Below are 18,267 nucleotides of genomic sequence, written 5' to 3'. Positions count from 1 at the left end.
CTCTGCTTTTGTCTCTCCTTCTGGGCTGCACTCGGAGTCCCCAGAGCCCCTGCCTGGCTGGTGCTGCACGCACAGCCTACTGTCCCAGCTGGCACTGCACACCAGAAGCCCTTGCCCTGGCACTGCAGCCCATTGTGCCTTCTTGGCTGGTACTGCAACCCCCAGCCCCCCTTGCCCGCTGGCACTGCACTCTGTACCCCTGCCTGGCTGGCATTTTACACAGAGCCCCCTGCCCAGTCGGCCCTGTGCCCCACAGCCCGCTTTCCCCACTAGCACTGAACCCTATCGCCCTGTGCCCACGGGGCTGCACCCCCAACACCTGGTGCTGCACCCCCAAGAGCTGCTCTTGCACCTCCAACACCTGTCCCTGCACCCTGGGCTGTCGTGCAGAAGTCCCCGAGCCCTGCCCCATCGCACACCCTGCACCGCTGCCATGCAGCCCCATCGCACACCCTGCCTGTTCACACGAAGGCCCTGAGGCTACGCCTGCCCTCGGGCACCCCAACAGCTCCTCCCGGGTGAAGCGGGGCTGCGCCGGGCCTGGTCGGGCTTCGTCTGGGCGTGAAGGGAGCCTGAGAGCAGGAGGGGCCAGGCGAGGCGGCAGGAATGCGAGTGGGAGAGCGGCCGGGCAAGTAGCGACAGCTCCCGGGAGCGCGGATCCCACACGCGGCTCGGGCGGGGAGCGGAGCCCCGGCAGGCTGGCGGCCGGAATGGGGCACCCCATGGCTCACCCCCTCTGAGAGCCGGAGCAGAGGGCGGCGAGCCCCGGCGGCAGCACGGCCACCGCGGGGTCCCGGCCCCGGGGAGCTCGGCTCCGGCGTGGGGCGGCTGGAATTCCCCCGGCGGGTAATGCCCGGCTGGGCCGGCACAGGGCGCTGAGGATCCGGGGGGCCGAGCAGCCGTGATGACCCCCGAGAAGGTGCTGAGGGAGGGGGTGCTGGAGAAGCGGAGCGGGGGGCTGCTGCAGCTCTGGAAGAAGAAGCGGTGCCTGCTGACGGAGAAGGGGCTGCAGCTCTTCGAGCCCAAGGGCTCGCGGCGCAAGGAGCTGAGCTTCGCCCGCATGAAGGCCGTGGAGTGCGTGGAGTGGAAGGAGCGGCACATTTACTTCACGGTGGTGATGGACGACAGCCTCGAGATCGACTTCCGCTGCGCCCAGGAGGACCCGGGCTGGAACGCTGAGATCACCATGGGGCTCGTGCGCTTCAAGAACCAGCAGGCGATGCAGGAGGTGCGCGCCCGGCACAGCTGCCGAGCAGGTATCGCAGCCAGCGCGGCTCGAGGAGCAGAACCCGGCCCGGGATGAGGTCCCTGGCCGCAGGTTCCCATCCCTGAGTGGTTTGGGGAATCACAAAGGGGGTCCTGTGGACCGGGGTGGGTCTGCAGGTTGATGTTCCCATGTCCCGCTGCACTGGCTGGGATGCCCCGTGGGTTTGGCCTCTCTGTATCCCTGGACAGGGACTTTCTAACGTCCTCCCTCTGTCTGGGGTGGTCTGAGGGATACGGGGCCCTTTGCCATCCTGTACATTGGATGGGGTGGGGATGGTGTCTGGCCCCGTGTCCCAGCACTGGCCGAGCGGGTGACAGGAGCCTTCTCTCTGCAGTGGTGCAGCTGGACGCAGCCCCGGTGGGACAGCCCAGGGAATCGCAGCTTCCCAGGAGTCGGATGGAGATGGCCCTCGGCTCGACAGGTGATGGAGAGAACGGGATCCCTGCGGGCAAGTGAGGTCACTGCTGCGCAGCCCGGAGACAAGGACAGTGGCCCCGGGGAGGCCGGTGCTGGCGCTGGCTCCCCCTTGCCGGGGCAGGACAGAGGAGCTGGGTGGGCACAGCCACCTCCCCTTGGCACAGCGGGGCAGAGGACACAGGCAGGGCCACCACCTGGTGCTTCAGACAAGGCAGGAGGTGACATCCCTGCCTGGGGCCCCACCACCCTTCATTCAAGTGACATGTGCAGGACTTGGTGCACTGGTGGGGACCCCAGGGCTCTCCTGCAGGACAGGGGATGGATGAGGCTGTGCCCGAAGGATCTGTGCCACAGGGAGCTCTGCCCGTGTGACAGTGACACTGGGAAATGGTTGTGGCTGGGTTCCAGTTTTAAAAAGGGCCTGGAAAGCTGCTGCTGCAGCAGGGACCCCTCAGCAGGGCACTGGAGCGATGGTGTGGTGACACAGCCATGCTGCTGCACATTGTCTTACCCTGGGATGTCCTTGGGCTGTTGGGGAATGCTGGGGACCCCAATTCCCTGGACCAAAAGTGTCCCTTAACAGGACTTTCAGCTTCTTACCCTGGTGTTGCTTTGATTTGTGGGACCCACAGGGCATGGGAGAGCACAAATCCTGCACAGAGCTTTGCCAGTCATGACCCCTAAACCAGAATCACCTAGTGGGCTCCAAAACCCCCCCGGCACCCCGAGGCTCCCTGATCACCAGTCCCGCTGCGCCGTGTCCCCAGGGATTCCCACGGTGGTTTGTGTGCCAGTGACGCGGGAGCAGCGCTGTGGCTCTGCAGCAGGGAGGGATGGCCCTGCCCCGACAGGCAGCGCAGACAGCAGCGCCTGGAGCCAGCAACGCGCTCCGCAAGCCGGAGCCTGAGCCCAGCCCGGGGCCGGAGGCACTGCGGATCCTGCGGAGATTTCCCGGACGCGTGGGAATCACGGAGCGGGGTGTCCTTATGTCCTGGGCCACGGCAGCCTGCACCCCATTCTGCACCCCAGCCTGCACCCTATTCTGCACCCCAGCCTGCACCCCATTCTGTACCCCAGCCTGTACCCCATTCTGCACCCCAGCCTGTACCCCAGCCTGTACCCCATTCTGCACCCCAGCCTGCACCCCATTCTGTACCCCAGCCTGTACCCCAGCCTGTACCCCATTCTGTACCCCAGCCTGTACCCCATTCTGCACCCCAGCCTGCACCCCATTCTGTACCCTATTCTGTACCCCATTCTGCACCCCATTCTGTACCCCAGCCTGTACCCCATTCTGCACCCCAGCCTGCACCCCAGTCTGCACCCCAGCCTGTACCCCAGCCTGCACCCCATTCTGTACCCCAGCCTGTACCCCATTCTGCACCCCAGCCTGCACCCTATTCTGTACCCCAGCCTGTACCCCAGCCTGCACCCCAGCCTGTACCCCAGTCTGTACCCCAGCCTGCACGCCAGCCTGCACCCCATTCTGTACCTCAGTCTGCACCCCAGTCTGTACCCCATTCTGCACCCCATTCTGCACCCCAGCCTGTACCCCAGCCTACACCCCAGTCTGTACCCCATTCTGTACCCCATTCTGCACCCCAGCCTGTACCCCAGCCTACACCCCAGTCTGTACCCCATTCTGCACCCCATTCTGCACCCCAGCCTGTACCCCAGCCTACACCCCAGTCTGTACCCCATTCTGTACCCCATTCTGCACCCCAGTCTGTACCCCACCTTGCACCCCAGCCTGCACCCACGGGCCCGGGGAGTCCCGTCCCCATGCTGGGGCAGCACCGGGTGGCTTTGGGGACGGTGGCACGGCTGGAGCCTGCTCGCTGTGCAGGGCCAGGCTCGTGCTGGCTCTGCAGGAACAGGCACTGGGGGGTTCCACACAGCGAAGCCTCCTTGGCCAGCTGGTCCTCAGAGCTGCATTCACTGGGACCTCCCCGGCTGGGGGTGCAGAGGAGACGGGGCCAGGCCGGGGGTGCAGATGGAGCTGGACCCAAACGCTGCACGGACGGAGCTCTGCACCATCCCAGGGTCATGACAGGGACATGGGGGGCTCTAGGGATGGTGGGACCCTCCACAGGACACGCTTCAGGTGTGGTGCCCTGTGTGCACAAGCACCAGACCAGGTCCCTGCACACGAGTCAGGAGGGAATGGGGTGGTCAGGAAGGTGCTGGTGCTTACACAGCATTTCCAGGGCAAGTATCATTGTCCTGGGGTTTCCCCTAAATCCCCAGCTCCCAGAGTCAGGGGATTCAGTGAGACTCAATCAAAGCTGTGTGAGCATCCCAAGCCTGTGCCATGGTGGGTGCCAGGGTGGGGAGCACCCAGTGCCAGGGGGTTCCAAAAGTTACCCATTTTATTCAGTGTGACTCCTTTTTTTTCAATTTTTCTGCTCTCTTGCCCCCTGTAAATAGATATTTTCTGTTTTGCAACTGTCAACAACGAACTGTCAGAGAAAATGATCAAGGTGGGTGTGTAAGCACTAGCCTTGGCCATGGTACATCCCTGGGCACTCATGATGAGGAGGCAGCAGAGAGGCCACGGTACCCCAGAGCTGGGGAGAAATTCAGGCAGTCAATGGAGGGAGAGGACAGTAAGAGAACACAAATCCTTGTGTCAGCGTTTCAGGTCCAGGCATGGGAAAGTTCAGCTTTTCCATCCTCATCCCCAACCCTTCATCCAGTCCAACACACATCCAGCCTCCCTGCCTGGACCCCATATCCCCCAGGGACTTTAGAGCTCCCCAAGCCTCCAGGTTTGGGATTTTCTTCTGAGCAGACACCCACACCTGCCCCACCCTCAGCTGGGTGGATTCCCAGGCTGACCCTGGAGCAGGTGCTGGGGTCAGAGCCCAGCCAGCAGCGTGGGGGTGGAAGGTGGGTTGGCTTCATCTCCCCTGGGAGGGCTGAATGTCTCTGCAGAGGAAAAGACACCCTGAGACTGAAAAACAAATAAACAGCCCAGGAACCCGGCCAGGGAGTGGAGTAGGGCCAGGGCCAGAGGCTGGAGCATCCCCCAGTGCCAGGGACATGGTGCCAGCACACTCCCAGGCAGCCTGGAAAGCAGGAGAGGACCCACAAGAAGCGTTTCTAATGCCCCCAGAGGTGGGGAAACTGAGGCACAACAGGGAGATGCAGGGTGGCTTTGTGGCCCCTCAGCCCCTCCAGCACATGGGCTCCTGTGGTGAGGAGGGGCTGGCCAGACCCCTCGGGCCTCCAGGGAGAGCCCCAGAGAGGGGAGAGGTGCCCCAGAGCACCCTGAGTTCAAAGGCAGGAGCCTGAAAATCTGGCTCTGCTGCTCCCAGCCTGCAGTGCCCCTGTTCCAGCATCCCTCCCCACACTTCTCCGAGGGTGTCCCGGTGCTGAGGCTGCTCTGGGGGGCTGCCCTGTGCCTCCCACCCTGGGCAGGGGCTCTGCCAGCACCCACAGGGACTGGCACCCTCCCAGCAGCACCACGAGGGTGCAGTGGGTGCAGAGGACAGGAGTTTTTTCCACCTGATGACATCCCAGGTCTGGCTTTGGCATCAGTTTGGGGCTGGCTGGACAGGATGCCCCAGGGAGGGCAGTGGGGTCACAGTGCTGAGACAGGGAGGTGCAGCCTGATGGTGCCAATGCTTTTGTCACATGGGACCTCCTCCATCACCAGGTGCCCTGCGGAGAGCCTGGCACTGCCCTGCTTCTCCTGGGATCATCTCTGAGCTTGTGGGTCGCTCCTCTTTAGATAAAAATGAAAAAAAAAACAAAAAAAACAACCAGCTGTACCAAGTAGCATTCTGCTTTTTGGCTTTAGGTCAACTATCCAACTTCCTCCAGATGTTCCTAAAATGATTTCATTGTTGGCCATCCTAAATTACAATTCCTAAATCACTGGATTTTGGTTTGGGACATGCCACCTGCCCAGAGCTCTTCTATGTCTGTGTGTCCATGCTGCAGGGAGCAGAGGCTGGGATGTCCCCAGCACTGCTGTGAGGAGCTTGGCCATCTACACTGAATCCTCCTGCACTGGCGTGCAGGAAAAAATAACTGTCCTTGTTCCACAGGTCCTGGGGTGCTGAGGGGGTCGGGGCAGGGATTGCAGGGATTGCACATTAATTCCCCAGCCATAGGGTCCTGCTGCAGTCTTGGACTCGGTGTCCCAGGCGGTTCAGAACTGTGACTGTGACATTCCCCAGCAGTAGAGCTGAGGTGTGGGAGCCCAGGAAAGGCAGGGAGAAACAAAACGAGGGCCCAGACATTGCTGGAGCTGCAGGGGGAACAACCAGCACATGCCAGCACCCGTCTGTCCTCCACTGTCCCCAAGCAGGAGCCACTGAGTGGCTCTGGGGGCGGGGGTGGCCCAGCCCAGCCCAAAGTGGGTACTGAGATGTGCCTCAGAGACATGTAAAAATCTGAAAATACCTGAAAATGTCCAAGAACTCTGTCAGGGTCCCTGCCTGGGCCAGAAATTTTGGATTATTTGGAACAGTCTTTTTCTGCTTATGTAGAATATTTTGCCTTAGGCTGGAAACCAGCCTGGACTTTGTGATACTCAAACTGATGTCGCTGCTGAGCCATGGCTGCTCCTGGCACAGAACAGCCCAAATCCCCCTCCTGGTGAGAGGAGCCCAGAAGATCAGCACTGGGAAGGTTTCATGTGTCACTGGCAAAGCCATTGAAAGCTTAAAGTCTTCAGCAGGTGGCTCCATTTCAATGATATCTTTCCACTATCCCAAAGTAGGGAATTCCTCCTTATTTAACAAAGCCTTTTCCGTGTGCCAGAGGCACGAGGCAGGAGCCTGTGCTGTTCCTAAAGGGCCCCCTGGCTTCTGGGGACCCCTCCTCAACTTTGGCACCTTCTGCAAACATTTCAGGCCTCCCCAAAGTATTGAAGCAGAGAAAAACAAACTGGCCATGATACTTCTAGAAGTGGGAGGTGTTTCTTGCATTTTGGGATAATTGTCCTGCTTTGGCAACCAGCCCCAGAGCTGCTTCCAATGGATTTGCTCTCTGTAGCCAAGTGGGGAGGGTGAGTCCCGTGCCCACAGATGGAGGGGCTGGCACAGGCACTCTTCTGAGCTGCACCAGGCCCAAGGGGGTCTCTGGAGTTTGGGGTTCCCAGAACGGGGCTGTGGCTGCAGGAGCAGGACATGGAGCAGCACATCCCAGAGGGATGAGAAGCCTCTGCCTCGCCAGGCAGTGGGAAATGGGGGTGCCCTGGTGGGGCTGACGCAATGGGGTGAAGATCAGTGGGGCAGATGAGCTGGGAGAGGTCTCTCAGCCCCTGGGGAATATTTGGGTTCTGGCATGGGGCTGTGCTGATTATCCCAGGCTGGGCTGTGGTAATTATCCAAATTCTGGCCCCCTTTCCATGTTGGGCATCCCTCAGGTTTGGTGGGTCTTGTTCACAGATGCAGCAGGGTGAGGAAATTTGCCCCAGGGCTGCAGAAGGCATCGGCTCAGAAGCATCCCAGGAGCTTCCACTGCACTGCCACCAATCCACAGAGCAGGTGGGACTGGTGGGTTCCTCCTGCTGGTGAGCAGCTCAGGAGGGGTGAGAGCTGCTGGATGGTCTGCAGGAGAAACACCACGGGGGACCATTCCTCAGGACAAGTCCCATGGCCCTTCACCACTTCACTGCCACCTGACCCTGCAGTCACCTGGCTTAGGGGGATGACCTCGCTGTCCCCTGGTCCCTGAGCTGTCCCACAGAAGGAAAACCTTCTCCCACACCGTGGTGAGTCTGTGGGGCATCATCTGTCCCAGTCCTGTGACAAGCCTGATGCAGCTGGGGGTCTCCTGTCACCCCCCAGTCTGGACTCTGAGCGTGGCAGTGAGGATGAGTCCCAAAGGACACCAGAGGCTCAGCTGTCATTTCTCAGTCTGTCCTGGATGCTCTGGGAGCTGCTGGCTTTGTGAATTCCATCGGGGTTGATGGAACGAGGATGGTGGTTGGGAGAGGGTGAGGACAGCATGGGTGGGAGGGTTCTGAGGAGGGGAAGAGTTCTCTCCTGCATTGCTTCAAGTCCATTTCTTCAGGGAGATTGGCTTCATGTGGGGCAGCTGAACCGCTCACAGGAGTCAGGTACCTTTGCATTTGGAGTCCCAAGACCTTGAGGAGCCAGGGTATAGGCTACCCCGGACCGAGTCCCACAGGGTGACCCTCAGTTGTCTGGTCAACGGGTGCCTGGATAGCGTAATTAAAATCCCCACCAGGAAGACAGAAGGACTCTTGAGCTGCTGGAATCTGAGTGGGTTTATTGAGGATTGATCAACGGAGTCGGAGGCAGAAATAGAAGCAGGGAGACAACCACACTCAGGGGAGGCAGACTCTGAGAGCCCCGGGGAAGGAGGGGCCAGAGTATAACTGGGGAGGGAAGGAGTAACTAGGGTACAAATGATCCGATGGGAAGAGGGTGTAAGGGATGGGGTAACACAAACTGGGCCAATGAGGGAAAAGGGAAGGAGTGGTTTACAGAGGGAACCATTAGGAACAATGAGAACAGGGAACTTTCCAGAACTTGGGGAGATGACAACCACAAACTGACAGGTGATGGGCATGTGCTCATTTGCATTGAGTGGCAGAGGACTCTGGGGAAATGCCTTATGCTAAATGACTGTAGTTTCTCATGGCATTCCCACACTGTCCTCTCCATGGGCACATCCCACACCAGGGACCATTGGGCAGCTCTGGCAGCCCCTGCTATGGGTGTGGGGCTGATGCACCAACACCCTCCAGGGACTTGGAAGGTCCTGAGGGGGAAAATGCCCCATCCCTCTAAACACATGCCAGAGGGTCCACTTGTAAGAGACTAAACACAGGTGAGCTGTAGATCCCAGGGACATTCAGGGACAAGCAGCTGTCCCTGGGGACCTGCTCCTGGCTGGGTCTGACCTCCCCATACAGCTCTCTGGGAACCTGTTGGCATCCATCCCCTTGGTGGTAGCCCAAGGGGAACACTTCCCTTCAACCAGTGGCTCCCAGTAACAGGGGGATATTTGATTTGTAGCAGCAGCAGCACATGGACAAATCACAGAATCAAGGAATAGTCTGAGTTGGAAGGGACCCACAAGGATCATTGAGTCCAACTCTAAAGTGAATGGGGATCAAACCCATGACCTGGGTGTTATCAGCACCCAGCTCTGACCAACGGAGCCAATCCCAGATATAGTTTCATTATTTTGCTCTGAATTTGCCCTCAGCACTGCTCTACCCTGTAGATTTCCAGCCTGATCCTTCCCACCCCCACCAGCTCAGAGTGGTGCCCAAGGCCCAGGTGGCACCTGATAAAACAACCCCTCACCTGGAGGCAGCTCCCTGTGGTCTGTGAGCCAAGGACTCGGAACGTCCCCTCTGTGTCAGCTGGGGAGGAGGGATGGGACATCGCGGTCCCCTGCCAGTCCCTCTGTGCAGCCCCCATGGCAGAGCTGGGGCTTTGAAACCCATGGACAAACCCCAAATGTAGGGGTCCCATTGCCCCATCCCTCTCCTGCCCTTTCCTCCTCACTCCGGGTCCCAGCAGAGGATGAAACCTGAGACTGGAGCAGATGGCATCCGAAGCAGCCCCTGCCTCATCCCCGGAGCTGCGGGAATGCAGCGCCGTTGTCACAGGCTAATTTTGGCTCCTCTGTGCTCCGAAAACAATTCCAAGGCATCCGGGAGGAAAGATGCTGGAGGCCTGGCCCCGAGGGGGCTTTTCCTTATAAAGGTCTGACGGGGCTGCTTAAAGCCTCCTCCTCCTGCTCGGAGGGGACAGCAGATCCTCTGCGCTGGCGTTTGGAGCCAGGCAAGGGTCCTTGCAGGGGTCCCGGGGGTGGGCTGGATGCAGGGGGGGGTTTCTCCCTTGCCCACTGGGATTTGCTTGGTGCAATTCACACAAGGATGGCACTGCCACTGCCATTGCTACTGTCACCCATCTCCCAGCAGCTCCTGCTGGTGTCCAGGCAGGGGGAAGGAGCCAGGGAGGCTCTGCAGGGTGGGGGCTGTCTGTGCTCCCCACCATGGGAGCTGCCCCACTGTGGCAGCACATTTCTCTCTCTCTCTCAAGATTTTTCATAGAGGTGCACAGAGAGAAAGAAAGAGAAAACAATTTCTATTTCTGCTCCTTGTTTTTCCCATGTGGAATGTGTTTCGAGAGTTGTTTACCTGGGGTGATTGCTTGGTTGGGTTCTGGTGAGGATTGTTTGGGCCTGATGGCCAATCCAAGCCAATCCACCTGTGGCTGGACTCTCGAGAACAGGGTCACGAGTTGTTAGTGCTTAGATATGGTAGTTAGAACAATTTTAATTTTAGTATCTTCCTTTATATAGTATATTAATGTATTATAGCATAGTTATAATAAAGAAATCATCCAGCCTTCTGAACTGGAGTTGGACATCATCATTTCTTCCCATTGGGTTCGCCTGCATTTTACAATACCCCACTCCTGCAGCTCTGTCCCTCTCCTGGCCATAAAAGCCCCAGGATTAACATGCCATGCATTGTCCCTGCTGGGCCCCACGTTGGGAATTGTTTGTTCCTAAATTTGTCCCTAAAAATATCCCGGGGAACAGGTGTTGCCTGCCCTGCAGCCCTTGTCATGCAAAGGGACACTGGGCAAGGGGCTTTGTGGGGGGCAGTGGGGACACACAGCAGCTTCTTCACTGCTTTTCATGGGGAAAACCTCAGGGCCTGTGAGGGGCTGGGAGTTGCTTGAGCATGCCAAGCTGCAGTGCTGTGCTGGGGGAGTAGGGCTGGTCCTCCTCCATAGAGAGGGGACTGTGCCCTCCTTGGTCCCCACCCTGCCTGGCCTGAGGTGTGACCCCACATTTGCTGGTTTGCACCATCAACCCTCAGCAATGCAGCCTGGCCTGCTGAGGTTCCCCGTCCTGCTCTGGTGGCTGCCAGGAGGCCGCCTGGCCAGCACTGTCCTGTGTGTGCCCCACCACGCAGGGCTCAGCATGGCAGCAGCTCCCAGGCTGTTCACACCCCCTCCCCTGCCTTTTCCAGCATCTCTGGAGCTGTCACAGGACAGACCCTAGGCAGAGGTGCCAGGAGGATGTAGCCCATCCCCACGGCATCACCAGCTCTGGTCAGCCTGAGCCTGTCTGTGTGTCCCCAACAACCCCCATGTGAGCAGGTGCTGTCTGAGCTGGGGGCATTCCAGTGCCCAAAGGGGCTCCAGGAGAGCTGGGGAGGGACTGGACAAGAGCCTGGAGGGACAGGACAAGGGGAATGGCTTCACATTGCCAGAGGGCAGGGTTAGATGGGATAGTGGGGAGAAATCCTTCCCTGTGAAAGTGGTGAGGCCTTGGCACAGGGTGCCCAGGATGCACAGGACTGCCCCATCCCTGGAAGTGCCCAAGGCCAGGTTGGACAGGGCATGGAGCAGCCTGGGATAGTGGAAAGTGTCCCTGCCATGGCAGGGCTGGGACTGGATGATTTTTAGGTCTCTTCCCACCCAAACCAGCCTGGGATGATTCGCATGCAAACAGCCCTGGAATTCTCCGAACCAAAGGGGGGTTGTGGGTGCCCTGGGACACAAGTGCAGTGACATACGGGTGACCTGTGTGTGTCCCTGTGTTCCAGGCAGGGCCCCAGGTGTGAGCAGCAGTCCCAGCACTCCCGGGGCTTGCAGCAGATGCCTGCAGAGGAGGGGATTTGTGCTATTTTTACCGACCACTTGCAGGCAGGGCTGGGATTCAATACCCCCGCTCAGCCCCAGTCCCGGCAGAGCGCGGCTGTCCCCAGGCCAGGCGTCACCTCCCTCCTGCACAGCCAGGTAAGGCACTGCCACTGCCACTGCCCCTGTCCCCCTCTGGGCGTGCTGGTGCTGAGATGGGTACGAGACCCCCGGCACTCGCACGTGACAGAGAGGAACCCCCAGCACGAGAATCTGCCTGAATTTCTCCCCCTCTCTGAGGTGGATCAGACATTTCCTCCGCTCTTGGAGAGAGGATTGGTGAGGCTGCAATTGGGACAAAGACTTTGAGCTGGTATTTGCCTGTTTTTTCCCAAACCATGGCAAACAGGACTGTTTGGGGAGCACTGCCCGAGTGTTCCAGCCTGGCTCACTGGTGGGAGGTTTGGGGTGGGAACAGAGTGTGGAGTCCTGGTAGCTGGGAGAGTGCTTGTGGTTTGTCTCCAGCCTTCTGGGATGGGGGAGGATGTCAGGATTGACTGTGTTTGGGTTTATGGGATTATTTCTTTTAAGGATTTCCAGGATCCAGTGGTTCAATAAGCTTTATTAGCTTTTCACAGCTGGGACAGTGCAAATAGTGCAGAATTAGCTTGCTCAGATCCTCTCGTCCCCATCAGGGAGTGAAGTCTCTCATGGATGCTCCAGATTCAGCTGCAGTCCAAAAGTCCTGGCACTGGGGATTGCTGGGGATGTCTCACTGGCACAGCTGAGTCCCTGCAGTTGTTTGGGAAACCAATTTAGGACCATTTGGCACGAAAATGTGACTGACCTTGGCAGAGGTCGTGAGCTCGAGGTGTGCTGTGGATCCCACCCCAAGGAATGCTGGGCTCTGCTCCAGCAGGGAACAATGGAAACGCTGAGAGGCTGCTCCCAGCCCTCTCAGCTCCAGGGAAAGAAAGGCTCCTCTGCCACCCCGAAATAAACTTGGGAGCAGCAGCTGGGACCCAGCCTGTTCAAGGCACCAGTGCTGCCTGGGATGTTTGTCACAGCACCAAAAACCTCTACAAAGGCAGGAAACAGAATCTGTCTGATGTGGTTTGAGGACAAAGAAATTCCTGTTCTTGGGATTTTTCCTTGTAAATCCAGGGATCTGGACTGGTGGACTGGGGGGCTCTGGGGAAGATGATTCCTGCTGGGATTTTATTACATTTCCCGCCCCCCCCCCCCCCCCGCCATCCCTTAAACTTCCTTTATTCAGGACATGTCTCTGGCTGAGCTGTGGGGGCATGGGGTGGGAACAGGGACAAGGGGCAGAGCCAGGAAGTGCCCTGAGATTTGCTTGGCACAGGCTCCACACAAACCTGTGAGCAGCTAAGACCAGCTTTTTATTTCCCCCAGCACGAATCCTTGGGGTCTAAAACAGTTTCCAAATATCGGGGGATGCAAAAGGATCAAGGCAAAAAATCCCAGCTTGTCCATTTCGCTCCCAAGAAAAGGACTAAACCCACACCTGGAAAATGCTGTTTAAGGACAAAAAAAGATTTAAAAGGATTGCTATTTCCCCCATTTTCTGCTGCTTGGGCTCACAGGGTGCCCCAGCTGCTCAGCACAGGAAGGGACAGTGAAGTCAGAGCAGGGCCAGGGGAGCAGCATGAGCTGGAGCAGCTGCCAGGGCTTGGGATCACCAGGCAAATGTAAAATAGGAAACCCTGAGTGTTTCACCTGGAATGTGACTCCTGAAGGAACCTGCTCAGCTGTGGGCTCTTAGAGAATCCCACAATGGTTTGGGTTGGGAGGGACCTTAAAGACCATCCAGTGCCTCCCCTGCCATGGCAGGGACACCTTCCACTGTCCCAGGCTGCTCCAAGCCCTGTCCTACCTGGCCTTGGACACTTTCAGGGATGGGGCAGCCACAGCTTCTCTGGGCAACCTGTGCCAGGGTCTCACAGCCAAGAATTCCTTCCCAATATCCCATCCAACCCTGCTCTCCGGCAGTGGGAAGCCGTTCCCCTTGTCCTGTCCCTCCACCCCTTGTCCCAGAGCTCCTCTCCAGCTCTCCTGGAGCCCCTTTGGGCACTGGAAGGGGCTCTCAGGTCTCCCCAGATCCTTCTTTGCTCCAGACTGGGCACCCCCAGCTCTCTCAGCCCTGTTCCAGAGCAGAGTTGCTGCCCTTTGCTCCATCCCTGGATGGGTTTTGGCTCTCCCATCCCTGCCGTTGCCCACGGGAGCTGCAGGACAGGACTCCCTGAGCCCTCACAGTGGGGGAGCCCCCGAGGCACCCCCATTTCTCCTGACATTTCCAGGCTCCATCCCTTGCCCCGAGCTGGGGTGGGCGACGCAGCCGGCGGGGGAACAGCTCGGAGCTTGGGAAAAGCCCCGAGGAGCCCGAGCCCGAGCCCGAGCCCGAGCCCTGCAGGGCCGGCTGGCGGCACGCTGCAGCTTGCCCGAGAGGCGGGCAGGTTTTCCCGGAGCCCGGCGGCTCGGCCCGTGTTCCACCGGGGATGGAGGCTGCGGAGCCGCTTCCCTCCGCCGACAGCGCGGGGCAGCACCGCACCTCGGCATCGCCCCCTCGCCGCCTTCTGCCTCAGCATTCGGGACTTGCACCTTTGTTTCAGCCGCTTTCCCTCTCTTTGGCAGGGAACAGCACACGCCGCGATGCCAGAGCCGTGAGTAGCTGCGGTCCCCTCGGATCCCATAAAGCCTGGCCCCGCTGCGCTTGTCCCTTTGGGGAGGATCAGCTGGGAGACCCTGCCCTGCCCCAGACCTCTGTGCCATTCCCCTTGCAAAAGCTGTCTTTAAATGCAAATTGTTTGCCCTTTCAGTCTCCCAGTTCAAACCTCGGGGCTTTCCTAGATCCCAAAATGCAAATTTGAGGGGGTGCAGCACCTCTGGATTTGCCGTGAGGCTCTCTGTAGCACATCGCACAAATACAACACAATCCCCAGTGGGAACTCCCTGTAAAGCTTTCCTGGAGCAACGAGCTGGGGATGTCCCAACCCTGTGAGCCTGACAGGATCCAAGCATCCCGACCCAGCTGAACTGGGAGTGGGAGAACGAGGGTGTCTGAACCACAGGGACTGAGCTGGGGTTGGCACGATGGGCACAGTGCCAGCTCACCTGCCACATCTGAGTGACATTTTGGCTTTCTTGGCTGTGGCCCCCTCCCACTGCATTTCCAGAGGGCACCTTCACCTCAGACCTGGTTCACGTGCTGGTGGCAGCTGTGAGATACAGAAATAAGGAACCAACTGCAACCACACGAGATGCATTCCTTGACTGTCCCCTCTTTTTTACTCTCATTCCTTGATGCCCTGTTCTCTTCTCTTGTTTTTTCTGCTCCTCCCTGGCTGCTCCCCTGCCTGCAGGGAGGTAAGTGCCTTTCCCTTTGGGAGAGACCCTGGTGCTGCTCTGAGTTTGCTGCCCGTTTGTTTTCAAAGGCTGTTTTCCTTCCCTCCCCTTTCCCCTAGAGAAAATCCAAGATCACAGCCTCACGCAAACTCTTGTTGAAGGTGAGTCCTGAGGGCTGGAAACTCCCTGGGGTTTCTCTTGCTGGGGGAAAGGAGCCGGGTTGCAGCGTGTGGTCGGTGGGACAGGGATGAGGAAAGCTCAAGGATGGGCTGTGGGGAGCAGCTCCCACTCCACCTTTCTCTTCTCACTCATGTGGGATTTGTGGTCCAAACAAACCTCCCCTTCACCGAGGTGGGGAGAGACCCCCACACCTTCGGCTCTGAAGCCTCAGCCCGTTTGTGCTGCAGCACAAGCCTGGGAGCTCCCCGGACTCTGGCTTGGGATAAACATTCCCTGCCCCAGCAGAGCCCACGTCAGCCCCCAGCGGCACCAGGGCCCCACAGCCCCGGCCCGCCCCGCCCGCCCCACCCAGCTGTGGGGAGGCTTTGATGTGCGCTTGGGGACAGCAGGGAGGGGGTGGCACACGAGACTGCCCCATCCCAGAGACCGTTTGTGAGAGGCTCAGGGAAACAGGGGCCTGTTCAATTCCCACTTCTGCCATTTCCTTGTGCTCACAGAGTTTGATGCTGGCCAAAGCCAAAGAGGAGTGGGATCAGGAGATTGTGGACAAGCAGGCAGAGAAGGAGAGGTACCTGTCTGAGCGGGTCACTCCACTGCACACCAGCGGGCTCTCCTTGAGCCAGCTCCAGGTATTCCTCAGGCCGGAGGTGGAGTGAGCTCCTTGGGAGCATGGGGGGCCTTGCTCACTGCTCTCCTGTTTTTTTGGCCCCCAGGACCTGTGCAGGGAGCTGCACGAGAAGGTGGAAATTGTGGATGAGGAGAGATACGACATAGAAGCGAAATGCAACCATAACACCCGGGAGGTAGGAGGGAGGACAGGCTGGTTCCTTCTGGAAACTCCCTCCCAGTGGCAGCTCTGGCTTGAATGGGGATGTGTCATGGACCAGGCTGAGCTGGGATGTGGGACAGGCACCAGGGTTTTCTCAGGGCTGGTGTTTGCTCTGCAAGGCACCACTCAGAGCAAGGCTCATCCCTGCCCAAGGGAATCCCAACTGTCCTTGGGGTCCACAGAGAGGTTCCTCGCTCTCCTGGTCACCCCTGTGAGTCTGAGAGCTGCTTGTGGTACAGCTGCTGCCTGAGCAGGCTGGGCCCAGCTCTGAGCCTGGGTGGGCCGAGCCTTGGTGGGGGTGGTCCTGCAGGAGAGGTGCAGATCCCTCTGGGGCTCGGTGCTGGCAGGGCCTACTGCTTCCCACAGGGGCTCTTGTGCAAGGCAGCCAAGCAGTGACCTCCCACTCCTGCTCCTCACCTGCCCCTGCAGATTAAAGATCTGAAAATCAAAGTTCTCGATCTCCGAGGGAAGTTCAAGCGCCCTCCCTTGCGCCGGGTTCGTGTCTCGGCCGATGCCATGCTCAGGGCTCTGCTGGGCTCCAAGCACAAGGTGTCCATGGATCTCAGGGCCAACCTGAAGTCTGTCAAGAAGGAGGACACTGAGAAGGTGGGTGACTCCTCTGGAGGCTGGAGATGGACAGATTTCCTAGGGGTGCCCTTGCCCTTCTCCAGGGCACCCTGTGTTCACCCCTTGTCAGCCTTGCAAAGAGCCTTGTGAGGCCATTCCCGTTCTGGGATCTCGTGGGACCACGTAGGACCAGTCTGACTGGGTCAGGCAACTGGTGGATGGTGACATGTGAGATTCAGGGCTGAGTCCATGGTGCTTTTCCCTCCCAGAGTGTGTGGGGGTCTCTCAGCTGGGCCCCCTCAGCACCATGGCTGAGCTGCACATGCAGAGTCTGATCTTTGATCTTGCAGGGAACCACGAGAGCTCCTGTTGGGCACAATTACACCCAGAAATCTCCCAGGGGACTCCTGGACCCAGATTAGATAAAACAGAGCAGCCCAGCACTTGGCCTGAGATAAATGACTCGGTTCTCACCAGCCTGGCAGAGGTGTGAGAAGGGAAAGTCCCAATGCCAGCGATGCCCAAACCTGCCTGGGCTGTGCAGGTGCCCCAGCACCAGGAGCTGTGCCTCATCCCCAGGCACAGCTGGGAATCCCCTCTCCCCAGAGGGGTTTCACCAGCTCGTTCCAGCTCAGCAGATTGAATGAGAATTGGATGAGAATCTCAATTTTCAGCTGTTTTTCCTTTGTCCCCCCATTGTGGTATAGCACTTTTCCAGCCCTTTGGACAGAAAACTGTGCTTATAGCCCTGAGCACCAGGAGGAGAACAGATCTGGGTTTGTTCTAGATGTGGTGAGATGGTGTTGGGGCACAGCTTGTAATCTACGAATGCTGGGCAGTGGCAGAGCAGACACCTGGGCTCCCAGAGCTGCTGTCACCTGCCCAGAGCTGCTGTCACCTGCCCTTCTGCTCTGCAAGTGTCTGTCAGGCTCTCACTGTCACACCAACAATCCCAGTCCCCACCAAAGGCTCAGAGAAGGTGGAGGTGGGAGGGCAATGCAGGAAGTGTTTTTACTTCAGTAAAAACATTTGCCCCACTGTGCTGGTGTAAACCCAAAGTCCCACGTGGTTTCTTCCTCCTAAAGAAATCCTTCTGGGATTACTGAGCCTTCTGGTGCATGAATGCAGGCTTTGAGGAGGGGAGTATCCACATGGATCCAGACCTCCCTGTGGAGATCAGGCTGCTGTTTGCCAGCTCCTTGTGCAGGGACACACGGCAGAGAGACAGGGACTTTGCGAGGGGGCAGCTGTCTCCCAGCTGAGGGCTCTGTGCAGTGGAGGGATGGGGCAGGGCTGCCAGACCCTCATCCCCAGCCCCGTCCCTCGGCAGGAACGCCCTGTGGAAGTGGGCGACTGGCGCAAGAACGTGGAAGCCATGTCGGGCATGGAGGGGAGGAAGAAGATGTTCGACGCTGCCAAGTCCCCCACGGGGCAGTGAGAGGTAGGGCCGGGTCCTGATCCCCCTGTGCTCCCTCAGCCTCCTGGGCTGTGCTTGGAAATGTCCCCACTCCCTACAGCAAAAGGCCACCCGTCCCCATGTCCCACCCCACACTTGCCTGGGGGTCTGTCCCACACCTCCCTGCCATGGGGTGCCTGCCAGCCCCTCTCCTCTTCTCCTGGGTGCTCCCCTTTGGGCGTGCTGCCTGTGCCACCCTCATCCTGTGGGCACTGCTGGCAGCACCCACAGCCAAAGCCGCCCCTCTGCTGTTTCTTTCCCACAGGAGCACTGGCAAGAAGACCGTCCCCATCCCTGCTGCCAGCCTGCCCTCGCTGCTCCCCTGTCCCTTTGTGCCCTTCCCTGAATTCCCACTGAGCTGAAACACAAGGACGACGGTGTGGAAAGGAGACCCGAGCTTCTTCCTTCCAGCAATGCCCTCAGCCCTGCTCCTGCACAGCGTCCCCCCTCCACCAGCTGCTCCGGCCGTGCTGTCCCCAAGGGCCACTGGCACCCGTCCCCTCCCAGCCCTGCAGAGACGCCCCAGAGGCAGCAGCTGCTCCCCCCGTGCCTGGCTCAGCCGGGATGTGGCACCCCAGGATGTGGCACCCCAAGA

At 59.0% G+C, this 18,267-nt stretch overlaps 2 protein-coding genes across 4 annotated transcripts; both read left to right on the top strand.

Moving 5' to 3' along the window:
* The first annotated feature begins 720 nt into the window (after positions 1-720).
* PHLDA3 (pleckstrin homology like domain family A member 3) lies at positions 721-2,283 on the top strand. 2 transcript variants are annotated; one of them, XM_053998302.1, is made up of 2 exons: positions 721-1,228; positions 1,602-2,283. In XM_053998302.1, the coding sequence occupies exons 1-2, from the start codon at positions 905-907 to the stop codon at positions 2,262-2,264; spliced, it is 987 nt and encodes a 328-aa protein (XP_053854277.1). In that variant the 5' UTR covers positions 721-904; the 3' UTR covers positions 2,265-2,283. The 2 variants fall into 2 exon arrangements, with proteins under 2 accessions (XP_053854277.1, XP_053854278.1); XM_053998303.1 differs by having other exon boundaries at positions 721-1,256; positions 1,602-1,810.
* Positions 2,284-13,930: 11,647 nt separating this feature from the next.
* On the top strand, positions 13,931-18,267 carry TNNI1 (troponin I1, slow skeletal type). Of its 2 annotated transcripts, none has more exons than XM_053998307.1 (7): positions 13,931-13,962; positions 14,760-14,801; positions 15,318-15,449; positions 15,534-15,623; positions 16,079-16,255; positions 17,547-17,657; positions 17,938-18,267. In XM_053998307.1, the coding sequence occupies exons 3-6, from the start codon at positions 15,324-15,326 to the stop codon at positions 17,652-17,654; spliced, it is 501 nt and encodes a 166-aa protein (XP_053854282.1). In that variant the 5' UTR covers positions 13,931-13,962; positions 14,760-14,801; positions 15,318-15,323; the 3' UTR covers positions 17,655-17,657; positions 17,938-18,267. The 2 variants fall into 2 exon arrangements, with proteins under 2 accessions (XP_053854282.1, XP_053854281.1); XM_053998306.1 differs by lacking the exon at positions 13,931-13,962 and adding an exon at positions 14,625-14,661.

The sequence above is a fragment of the Vidua macroura genome, chromosome 24 (assembly GCF_024509145.1).
Source record: "Vidua macroura isolate BioBank_ID:100142 chromosome 24, ASM2450914v1, whole genome shotgun sequence".
Taxonomy (NCBI): domain Eukaryota; kingdom Metazoa; phylum Chordata; class Aves; order Passeriformes; family Viduidae; genus Vidua; species Vidua macroura.
Note: the sequence above shows the minus strand (reverse complement) of the source record. Positions and strands in the feature narration are given on the sequence as shown.